Source organism: Lynx canadensis, chromosome D4 (genome assembly GCF_007474595.2).
Source record: "Lynx canadensis isolate LIC74 chromosome D4, mLynCan4.pri.v2, whole genome shotgun sequence".
In the NCBI taxonomy this organism is placed as follows: Eukaryota; Metazoa; Chordata; class Mammalia; order Carnivora; family Felidae; genus Lynx; species Lynx canadensis.
Window position 1 is genome coordinate 92249665 of NC_044315.2, and position 11368 is coordinate 92261032.

Here is an 11368-nt window from a genome sequence, read left to right on the forward strand (position 1 = left end):
GTGACTCTGCCTGTCCCAGGGACTTGTCCAGGGGCTGGACGCAGTGAGGAAATTTAAGCTTTTCCTTATGCCTTTGTTTCCCACATCACAGAACACCAGTCCCCACGACCCACACTCCCGTAGACAGCCCTGTTGTGGTCCTTTCCGTGGCCCGTCCCTATCTTTTAAAAAATTGAAGTCTGTTTCCCGCCTTAAGCGCCAAGCTCGGGAGCAGCTCAGGGCTGTGTCTTCCGGGGCCTCAGGGGGCATGTGGCTCCGGGACCTCACAGGTGGAGTCACCAGCCACACTGATGACGGATCGGCCTCCAGGGTTTCACGATCTGGTGTCGCCGCAGAGGGATGCCTCGCCCTCTCTGTTACCCTAACGCAAGAAGGAAATCGGTGACCTACCAGAAGCATCGGCAGGACTGGAGCTGAAGCGCGCACAGAATGAGTAGTTTCAAACCCAAGGGGAAAGTGTCAGCTCACTGCTAAGCAAGACATCTCGTGGGTTTTCTCACTTTGAAATCGGAAAGATTGAACTCAAATGCAGAGACTTGCTCCCACAGAAGGAAAAGATACTGGTGGCTCCATGGTGACGGGCGTTGATGTCCCCAGGATGGCCACTTGGTGGCACCCGAGCCCTCTTAGTGCGTAAACACACCCTGGGCCGCGCTGTACAGAGACTGGCGGGACACTCTACCCGAGTGGCTCAAACGTCCTGCGGCACCTTAACTCGGGAAACTCTAGGCCACCCTCGAACCCTCCCCTAAGCAGCCACTTTGGACTATCACTCTCATTAGAGTCCTTCGGCGGCTCCCACAGCGCGGGCTTGATCTCTAGTCTGCCAGGATGCGTCAGCCACGCGTTTAAGCCAACCAGGGCTTTCTGGGTTAGCCTCCGACATGGCCGTGACGGTCCCGGGGCCACCAAGGCCAGGCGTGCACAGTGACCATCGTGCGTGAGCACAGAATCACCTGCCCAGGTGCCTGCCGTCCTGTCCAGCACGGCCGTCCTGTCCCCAAGACCCACCCCAGGATGCACACCCTAGACCCCTCCCAGGGCAGAGGAAGGCCCAGAGGAGCTGTGAGCTGTCACCTGAGATCCCAGGGCCCACCCGGGGTTGCCCGCGGGGACACTCCTTTGGTGAAGGCACGAGTGACCTCTCTGTGGTCAGGAGCTGGTGGTCTCACTGTGTCTGTGGGTGATGGCGGGCCCCAGAAAGGCAGGGCCGGGCAGCGCCTCCCCCATCAGACACAGGTGGGCATCATGATGGTAAGAGCAGCAGGCCTGTCCATGGGGTGGGGGGCTGACAGTCCTGCGGCTCCCAGGGCAAGAGAGGAGGTGGCCACAGGAAAGGGCAGCCTTGGGGCGGAGTCCGAGCAGGCCCGGAGCTCAGCGGACACTCCGGCCTTGAACTCTGATGTCAACGGCTTTATGATGGGGGGAGATGGAGGGAGAGAGGAACGGAAAGGTCTGGTCTAGCCCCCCAAACACACGCCCTAGTGCCTCCCGGGCCTCTGTGCGCTGTCCTCTCTGTCCCAGAGGAAAGGTCTTTTCGTTTCCAGCTTGCGTAAGTTTTTTCACTTTTTTGGAAAGGACAGGACAGAGCCCGTTCCGGGAAAGTACGTGACACCCACCGTGAGCAGCTTCCACAACCATGCATCTGGACACTGTCGTTCCCGGCTCTCTCTGACCTCGGCCCTCCAGGCCGGCTGGCTGCCCCGCTTCTCGGAGGCTGGCCTCCCGCGTGGGCTCACCTCCCCCTCCCCGCCAGCCTGGCCTTGGGGAGAGCGGGCGACCCCCACGGCCTCACAGCCCAGGAACATCGCCAAAATGTCACCCCGCTTGTGTCCCTCCACCAGCCGCCACCACGCAGACAAAATCCACATTATGCACGTGGTCCAGGGGCTCCTGTGACCTGGCCTCGGTGACCTCATGGAGCCTCCGCACCTTCAGCAGACGTCCGCGTTCCCACGCCGCTCGGACCTCTCCTCACTCAGTCGGCCGTCCCCTGCCTGCCTCAGGGGTCTCACCCATGCTGTTCCACCCACCGGAAACTGTTCCCTCCTCCCTTCACCCAGCCCCACCCCCCCCACCCCCCCCAGCGCACAGCTTGGCGGCCAACCCTTTCCGACAGACGGGCAGCATGTGACCTGTCACTTGTGTGGCTCTGTGTGGAGCCCCCAGACGGGAACTAAGTTCCACAAGTCTGTCAACCTCACAGTCTCCATCTCCCTGTGCCCGCGGCTGCCTGGAGTGTGCCGGAGGCCCGCTCGGTGACAGGCTGTGGCCCGCAGCTGCGCCAGCCCCTTCATGGTCAGGGTTTCTGGGCCGTTCTCCTGTTTCTCCTTCCGATGGACACAATCGCTGTCCTTCAGGCCCTCGTCCGGCTCCAGAAGCTTCCCCGCCTTTGGGGTCTGGGGCTCAGTGGTAAAGCCCGTCTTTGGCTCTGTCACGAGGTCAGATGCTCCGAGGCTGCTTCCGTCGGCCTGGCTCCGGGCTCCGGGCCCTGGGGTCCAGCTCAGCCTGGGACGTGCTCCCCGCAGGCCTCACACCTGCCCCCTGGCCGCCCGGACCACGGCTCTCCCCCGGATCCCTACGCCCGCTTCGGGGGGGGGGGGGGCGCATTCCAGGACGATTTCTGGGAGCGGGACTCTGGCCCTCCCGTGTGACTGGGAGGTCCTAACCCCCGAAACAACTCAATGCCACCTGGGGGTGGAGACCAGGACCGGATCCAAGGATGGGACCCCAAGTTACGGAAGGAGTTCCCACCCACGTGCTGTATCTGACATCAAACCCCTGGAAAACTACAGCCGAAACATCACATCCCCTGCCCCACCAGCCACCGGGCTCAGCCCGGCCGTGTCCCCAGAAAGCCCAGGGTTGACGGGTCCCCCGGCTTTCCTGCCGCCCCTGGGGCGTCCCCTCACAGCCCCGGGATGGGGGTGCCCGTCTGCGTGGCCTCTGCTCCCAGAGGGCGGATGGAAGGGGATCCCGCAGCCCCACCTGGGAAACCCAGGCCGACCGGTTCCCGCGCCGGCCCTGACCCACATAGGGCCTGACTCCAGCAGGCACAGCTCCCTGAAAGGCTGCTTTCTTCTTAGAAAAAGCGGGGAGGGCATGAAAGAACCCCACACTGTGGACTAGACTGAGGGGGGTGGCCATCGGACAGCGTCCAGCCAGCTGGGTCGTGCAGCTCAGAGGGTCCCGGGAGAGGGGGGTGGGCGGCCTGGTCCAAGTGGCCATGGGGTTGGAGAGGGGGTGTTGGGTACGAGACATGCTCATCATGAATAGGAACAAACGTCGCCCGGGACTGGTTTCTGGCAGGCGTGCTGAGCGCTGTCTTCAGGGATTATGTGCCTTCCAGCTGTCACTCCCCACCACACCCCCTGGGACAGTGGGAGGTGAGGAGGGAGGACTGGGGGGTGGGAGCCCCCAGGGGGAGCACAGGCCGGGAGGAGGGAGGACGGGTGGGTCGGAGCCCCCAGCGGAGCACAGACCAGGAGGAGGGAGGAATGGGAGGTGGGAGCCCCCAGGGAAACACATGCCGGGAGGAGGGAGGACCGGGGGGTGGGAGCCCCCAGGGGAGCACAGACCGGGAGGAGGGAGGACTGGGGGGTGGGAGCCCCCAGGGGAGCACAGGTTGGGAGGAGGGAGGACTGGGAGATGGAAGACCCTAGGGGGAGCACAGGCTGGGAGGAGGGAGGACTGGGGGGGTGGGGGCCCCAGGGGAGCACAGACCAGGTGGAGGGAGGAATGGGAGGTGGGAGCCCCCAGGGGGAGCACAGGCCGGGAGGAGGGAGGACCGGGGGGTGGGAGCCCCCGGGGGAGCACAGACCGGGAGGAGGGAGGACCGGGGGGTGGGAGCCCCCGGGGGAGCACAGACCGGGAGGAGGGAGGACTGGGGGGTGGGAGCCCCCAGGGGAGCACAGGTTGGGAGGAGGGAGGACTGGGAGATGGAAGACCCTAGGGGGAGCACAGGCTGGGAGGAGGGAGGACTGGGGGGGTGGGAGCCCCAGGGGAGCACAGACCAGGTGGAGGGAGGAATGGGAGGTGGGAGCCCCCAGGGGGAGCACAGGCCGGGAGGAGGGAGGACTGGGGGGTGGGAGCCCCAGGGGGAGCACAGGCCGGGAGGAGGGAGGACTGAGGGGTGGGAGCCCCCAGGGGAGCACAGGTTGGGAGGAGGGAGGACTGGGAGATGGAAGCCCCCAGGGGGAGCACAGGCCGGGAGGAGGGAGGACTGGGGGGTTGGAGCCCCCAGTGGGAGCACAGACCAGGAGGAGGGAGGAATGGGAGGTGGGAGCCCCCAGGGGAGCACAGGTCAGGAGGAGGGAGCCGAGCCCTGGGGTGAGCCGACGCCTCCAGGAAGCCAGCAATGTAGGTAAACTGCTCTGACAGCACCCGCCCCCCAGGTCAGATGACACCCTTCACGCCCTTCAGACACAGGTGGGTGTCGGGAGGCCACGGCCTCCTGTGGGAGGCATTCTGGGTGCTCAGGGGCCCGGGCCAGACGGCAGGACTGGCCAGGGCAGCTGTCCAGACGAGAGGCCTCTGGAGGACACATACGAGGAAGGGATGGGAGCTGCCCGACCTCTCCCCGCTCTGGGCCCCGCGGTCATGGTCCCCCAGAGAGGGCCACTCCTGCTGCTGGCCCTCAGCCTGGGCCTGGCTTGTGCCCAGCAGACGCTAGAAGAGGTGCCCGTACAGCCAGGCTTTAATGCCCAGAAGGTAACCGAGCCGGGTCGGGTCCCAGCTCGGCCCTGGGACAGGGATGAGGGTCCTGGTGTCTCGTGGTGGCACTCCGCCAGCAGGAGCCGAGGAGAGAGGCCACGTGAGGGGCAGGGGCATCCCCAGCCCAGGCCCAGCATCTGCCCAGGCCACCAGGCACCCAGCTGAGCACTGTCACCCTTGGGACGGGAAGGGACCTGCCCATTGCCCACCACCGCGGGGGTCGTGGCTGGTGCTGGCTGGCAGGAACAACCCCGGGCCTCGGTGGTGGCCCCAGGACAGTCCCCCCTCCCCAGGTCCAGGCCAACAGAGGACGGAGCCTGGACCAGACACGGGAGGAGCTGAAGAGGGCAGGGAAGGGAGAGGCAGCAGGAAGGGGCCCAGGGGACACAGAGGGCGGCCTGACAGGGAAGGGCATTTGCAACAGGGACGGGCCACTGTCCCCCACGCTGACCCCCCCCCCGCACACCCGCAGGTGGAGGGGCGCTGGCTGACCATCCAGCTGGCCTCTAGCCGTGCACACCTGGTCTCCCCAGCCGACCCCCTGAGGCTCGGCCTCCATTCCATCTGGACCCGGGATGAGGATGTGACGTTCGTCTTGTTCTGGACGTAAGCGTGGCCCCTGCAGCTCCTCACGGGGTGGTCTTCCCAGGGGCCTCCCAGGGAACAAGGACCAGGGGTTAGACCCGGAGGGACACGGGGCACCGAGCTGCAGGCTCGAGACCGTCCTGAGAGGTAGGAGGTTTCACTTTAGAAGTCCCCAAAGCTTTACGACAGGGGCCATGGGGAGACACACGGGGTCCCGGTCCTCGGCCGCCGGCGTCCCTTCCCGCCTTGTGAGCTGGAGGGGCCGGGGCAGCACAGCAGTCAGTTGGTCAGGAACATCTACGGCAGTGACGAGCCGTGCTGAACCCAGAGACACTTACAACACTCTGCACCGGTGGCCTTGACGACAGTGAGAGCCACGTCCTTGCCTGCGCTGGGCCACAGACACCACGGCGCTGGCCTGTGCAGCCCCAGGGTCTGCTGGTACCCAGCCCACCCCCGCCCACCCCAGGTGAGAAAGGAAGACCGTGGGGCAGGGGGCCAAAAAGGCTTGGTCTTCGTGTGGAGCCCAGGTGACCGGGGACGGCCAGGACCAGGCCACCCACCCAGAGACCTGAGGCTCCGAGCCAAGGACAGACAGGTGTAAGTCGTCCCGGGGGCTTTGGTTCCGTTCCAGAAACCAGGAAGCCCCTGGTTCCTCACTCCTACCCTCTAGCCCCGTCCAGGCACCTCAGGGGCCCACCCTCTTCCTCCCTGCTGGGTGACCCTCGGGAACCCAGGTAGCCGAGGGATTCAGGCGGACACCTGGGACCTCAGCCAGGGCGCCTCCAGTGCCCCCGGGGGCAGAGCCCAAGCCGGCACCGTCCGGTGCCAGTAGACAGGGAGAGGCCGTGACCCCGGAACGCTCCCTCCTCTTTCCCCAGAGGAGAGGGCGTGTGCCAAGGAGTCAACGTCACCGTCCACCCGACTGGGCTCCAAGGCCAGTTCCAAGGCTCCTGTGAGTGGCCCAGGCCCCCAGCCTGGGTGCCGTGCTGGGCGAGGGGAGGGCAGGGGACGCCCGATGCCCTGCACCAGGGTCACGGGGGAAGCGCCGTGCCGGAGGGAGATGCCCTCCCGGTGCCCAGCGCTGTCCTGGGGGGTGGGTCTGGGAGCGGAGGAGAGAGGGCTCACCTGTCACCGCCCGGGGTCTCCCACAGGGGAGGGAGGCAATAGCATACACGTCTGCTTCGTCGGCACCGACTACAGTAACCTCGTTCTTTACGTCCGCCTCGAGGACGCCGGCGAGGTCACCAGCCTGTGGGCACTGCTGGGTAGGTGGTGGCTCTCCCCGACCCCGGGGCGTCTGCCGGGCCCCGTGCTCACTGCCAGCGGCTCCCGGGCCACTCAGAGCTGCACCCCTGTGGGCGCCCCTCAGGTCGGGCATCCCTGCCCGCACCGCTCAATCCCTCAGGAATTCATTCAGCCCATCTCCCGCCCGCTTTGCCTGTGTCCTGGGAGCGGGGACACTGCGCCAGAGCAGAAACCCTCCCCTGTCTTCGCCGGGGAGATAGCCTATGAGCCTAAAAGCCACCGAGTCACATCAGGCTCCAGAAAGTGGAAGTGCCGCGTACAGAAGACTGGGGGTCATGGGGGGAGGGTGTGGAGGGTGAGCTTCGTGGGGAGGGGGGCGCACCTCGTCCTCCAGACCAGACGGAGGGGAGGGGCTGTCCCAGGGATGGGCCCCACCAGAGCCAGAGCCCAGGGGGCGGGCAGCGGGGAGGGGCGGCCAGGTCCTGCAGGCAGCAGGCTGCAGGGCGAAGGGAGGACCCCCGGGGACCCTCCCCTGAGGGGCTAGGGCTGCACCTGGGCTGCCCAGGGTGGACCTGCTTTCGGAGGGGGGAGGCGGCCCAAGGCTAGATTGCGGCAACCAGCCAGACGGTAGGAGGAGGGGCCCTGAGAAAGGTCGGGGCCCGTGGGCTCTCGGCGTCCCCCCAACCCGACCCTGTGATTCCAGCCAGAACGACGCCCGGGGACCCCACGTGGCTGGGGAAGTACCTGGAGTACGTTAGGGAGCTCCGGCTGCACAAAGCCCCGGTCTTCAATCTCGATGGTGAGTGCGTGGACGCTTCCCCGACGCCAGGCCGCGCTGGGAGCATAAGACCAGGGCACAGAAAACCACGGCCAGCCTCTCCGGGGCCCATGTGGGCAGGCCTGCGCTGGGCGCCCTGTAACGTGGTGACCCGGGCACAATATCCGTCTCCATTCCGTGGGTTCAGACACTGAGGCTCAGAGAAGCTTAGAAATAAGGCCAAGGCCACACAGCAGGGCCCCTCACCCTCCCTTCCCTGTGCGTCATTCAGTCCATCAACAAACACAGGCCAGGCTGTTTGGGGGTGCGATGCATGTAGATGGAATGAGACAGACACATTGTCCAGCCCTTGTGCGGTTTCACAGGGACAGGGCAGTGGGGACAGGGCAGTGGGGACAGGGCAGCGGCGACAGGGCAGTTCACTGATCTGCTGGGAAAAGAGAGCCCAGAGCAGGGGAGCCCGGCCGTGCTGTGGGTCACCCACGAGGGGGGCTGGCTGAGGGGCAGGCGGGGTCGTGGAGTCTGGGGGTCAAAGTGAGGGCCCCGGGACCATGGCAGGACGTGGCTGCCTTGGGTGCTGGATGGCAGGAGGCAAGGTGATCCCAGAGAGGGACGGGCTGCGAGCTGTGTTTGCGTGATTTCTGAGTGGACGGACAAAGCCTCGGCATATCCCCATCCTGCTCTCTTCCCTCCACAGCCCGGTGTCCTCCAGCTGAAGCCTAGGTCAGGGCCGCCCGAGGCTACCTGCCCGGCCCTCCTGCCCCCTGCCCTCGCCTCTCCCCGCTTCCCCCACCTTGCTCGCTCCGGTGCCTCCCAACCCCCCGAGGCAGCCCCTCCAGCCTGGGCCTGGCCCCCACCTTGTCCGCCTCCCAGCCTCTCCCGGCCCGGCCCAGGGGCGTGAGAACGCTCTAGGAGGGGACAGGTGGCCCCCGGAAGTCTGGGCCACAGCGAACACAGCACTGCAGTCTGGCGGATGGGGCCACCCGTGGAGTCCCTTCAGGGACACGACCCTGCGAGGGGCTGGACTGTACCCTCTGACCTGCTCCCGCCACCTGGGTCCTGCTAGGATGACTCCAGAGAGGTGCCCTGGGCCCCGTGAGCCGATGCAACGAGTCCCCGCCCAGGTCAGAGGGCGCCGAGTGAGCACAGCACCAGCCCGTGCTCCCCAGAGGAGCCAGGTCAACACAGGCCCGTGCACCTGCACCACAGATGAGACATGCCAGCGCCGTCCCCTGGAAGTCAAGGCCACTACGAGGGCAGTGCCCGGATGGAAGGCGTCCCCCTCTGCCCAGGTGAGCCGGGGACCACGCGCTGCAGGGCAGGCTGTCAGGAAACTGGGTCAGGGGCCTCCATACTTACCGTCTGGAAATGCCAGAGACAGGTATGACCGGATCCCGCCCCAGATACGCCCTGGACAAAGACAGGGCCTCCCAGACCCACGCCTCGCAGCAAGGCAACATCCACGGCCACGTGAGGCCGGCACGACGGCAAGCTGGTAGCCGGATGTCTGGCTGTGGCTCCCTCAGCCCCTGGAGACGAACAGGTGCTCAAACACGATGCTTTCCTGCTCATTCGGCAAGAAATCTGCAGACCGTACGGGGAGAAAAAAATTTTTAAATCCTTACTCTGGGACGCTGAAAAACGACTTGAGAAAATGGATATGGGATATTCCTGCAGAGTCCTTCAACATCGTAAATATCTAATAATCTTCAAATTAACCTGTCTATCCGAGCAATCCAGTCAACGTTCCAGTGGGATCCTTACCCCAAACTGCAAACCAGAATCCAAAAGGAACAAAAGTTTTGAAATGTTTGACAGAGAAGTCATGCAAATACTGTGTTATTCTAACAAAATATGAACGTACAGCGATTACAATTGTGGGGAGTTAGCTCAGGGACAGAAAGAAAGATCAAGAAACAAACCCTAACAAGTATAATAACTCAATGTGGTGTACAAAGGGCCTGTCTTAAGGGGCATTATTTATTCAATAAACATTGTTGGGGGAAATGGCCAAGATATTTAGAGAAAAAAAAAAGTTTTGATACCTAACTCTTTGCATTATCTCAAAATAATTCCTGATTGATTCCAAATAAGCAAGAAACCTTGAGAGTTCTACACTGTGTGGAAGCATGGGATGGAATCCCACCCCGTGCATCCTACCCTACGGATGGGATGGGATGAGATCCTACCCCACACATAAGGGAAAAGATGGTAATTATGTTTTCGGCGCATCAAAACCATCCTCGCCAAAATTACGTATAAACCTGAACTCAATGTCGTCGACAAACTCGATAAAGGGTTCACGTCACATCTGTGAAGATATGTATCCAAGCCTATGACCGGGGCCCCTATGTGAGAAAAGTGGCACACACACACAGACAGCCCGTCCCTACGGCGTAAAAGGAGCTTTGACATCATAAGGATCCCAGAGAAAGATACGCTATTTTTACTTACCAAATCGGCAAGATTCCATTTTTTCCACAGCTGAGTCAGCACCCACTGTGTGGGGGTGCTCGCACTTGCTCGGAGAGATGGCCCTGGCTTTTGTGTCCTGTGGACAGACCTGCTCTTGGGCCTGAAACTTTTAGGCATGAACACGTTCACCTGCCCTTGTCCCAGAGAAGCCAAGGAACTCACGGATCTGCCGTGATTTCATCAGAGGGAGAAGGTTAGAGCCCCTCCAGTAAGACCCCTGGCCTTGCCCACCCGTCGGGGAAACGCTTCTGTTTGCTCGAGTCAGGTACTGAACCGCACGGCCCCCTCTCAGGCCTGACCTGAGATCGCTAACGCTAAGCGTCGCGCATGCGGGGCTTGTGGCTCACAGAACATCTCTTTTCTCCGTTTGGAGACATTCACAGAGTTCTGTGTGAGAGCCACTCGGCGAAACACAGGAGTGGGTGTGGCAGGATGCGGTCGAAGGGGCACGGGGCTTGGCCCCAGGTGGACTCGGGGACGAGCTGGCAGCCTCGTGCCTTCTACTCGGGGGACCGAGCCTCAGGATTTCAGTGTTTTATTTGCCGTTGGGGGCACCCTCACTGTATGGCTCACCGGCCGTCACACGGACCCACATTCCGGAGGCTCAAACCTCAGACGCGTATCCGCGCATCCTGGAGGCTGGAGTCCGAGATCCAGGCGGGGCGGGGCTGCTACCTCCCGAGGCGTCCCTCCTGGCGTGCAGACGGCCGTCTTCTCCTGTGTCCTCACACGGTCGCCCCTCTGTGCGTGCGTGTCCCGATCTCCTGTCTCAAAAGGTCAGGGCCCACCTCGTGACTTCACCGTAACTTCATCACCTCTGTGAAGACCTCGTCTCCAGGTAGTCACGTGCTGGGGTGCTGGGGTCAGGGCCTCCACGTGCGAACTGGGGGACACAATTCAGGCCTGACGCTACCTAACCCTCTTTGTTGTCCCATAAAGAAAAGCTTCGGGCCCTCCAGCCCCCGTAGGGACTCTCTAAGCCCTCCCTGCCCTAAACATACAGTGGTCTCTTCCACGATGGCATGCCACCACCCACGGGGGGCAGTTCCCCCTCCAGAGCCGCCCACGTCCCCCTCCTCGCTTTTAGCCCTCCTGGCTACTGAGGCACATGCACATTCTGTGAGCTGATCAACGTCTCCTCTGTATTTTAACCCTTTGCCCTTTGGGGTGTGTATGTCTTTTTCTGGGCTACAATCTTTCTCCATTTAAAAAATCATTTTGGGGCGCCTGGGTGGCTCAGTCGGCTAAGCATCCGACTCTTGATTCGGTTCAGGTCATGAACTTGCAGTCTGTGAGTTTGAGCCCCGCGTCAGGCTCTGTGCTGACAGTGCGGACCCTGCTTGGGATTCTGTCTCTCCTTCGCTCCCTGCCCCTCCCCCTGACTTGTCTCTCTCTCTCTCTCTCTCTAAATGAATAAACTTAAAAAAATAAATCATTGTATTTCTCAGAAATGACGTCCCGGCTCTCTACAGTACATGGGTCCCAACGTCACTGTGAGTAGACATTAAATAATCATTTTTATTCTTTATCCTGCACGGACCAAACTGGACACTTCCAAACGGCAAGGAG

The 11368-nt window shown here is 62.9% G+C and overlaps 1 protein-coding gene across 1 annotated transcript; it reads left to right on the top strand.

The window, feature by feature from the left end:
• Positions 1–4599: 4599 nt before the first annotated feature.
• LOC115508141 (beta-lactoglobulin) lies at positions 4600–8047 on the top strand. Its single transcript, XM_030306543.1, has 6 exons — positions 4600–4710; positions 5186–5319; positions 6180–6253; positions 6453–6566; positions 7250–7345; positions 8022–8047. Exons 1-6 carry the CDS (start codon positions 4600–4602, stop codon positions 8045–8047), a joined length of 555 nt encoding a protein of 184 aa, XP_030162403.1.
• The last annotated feature ends 3321 nt before the right edge of the window (positions 8048–11368 follow it).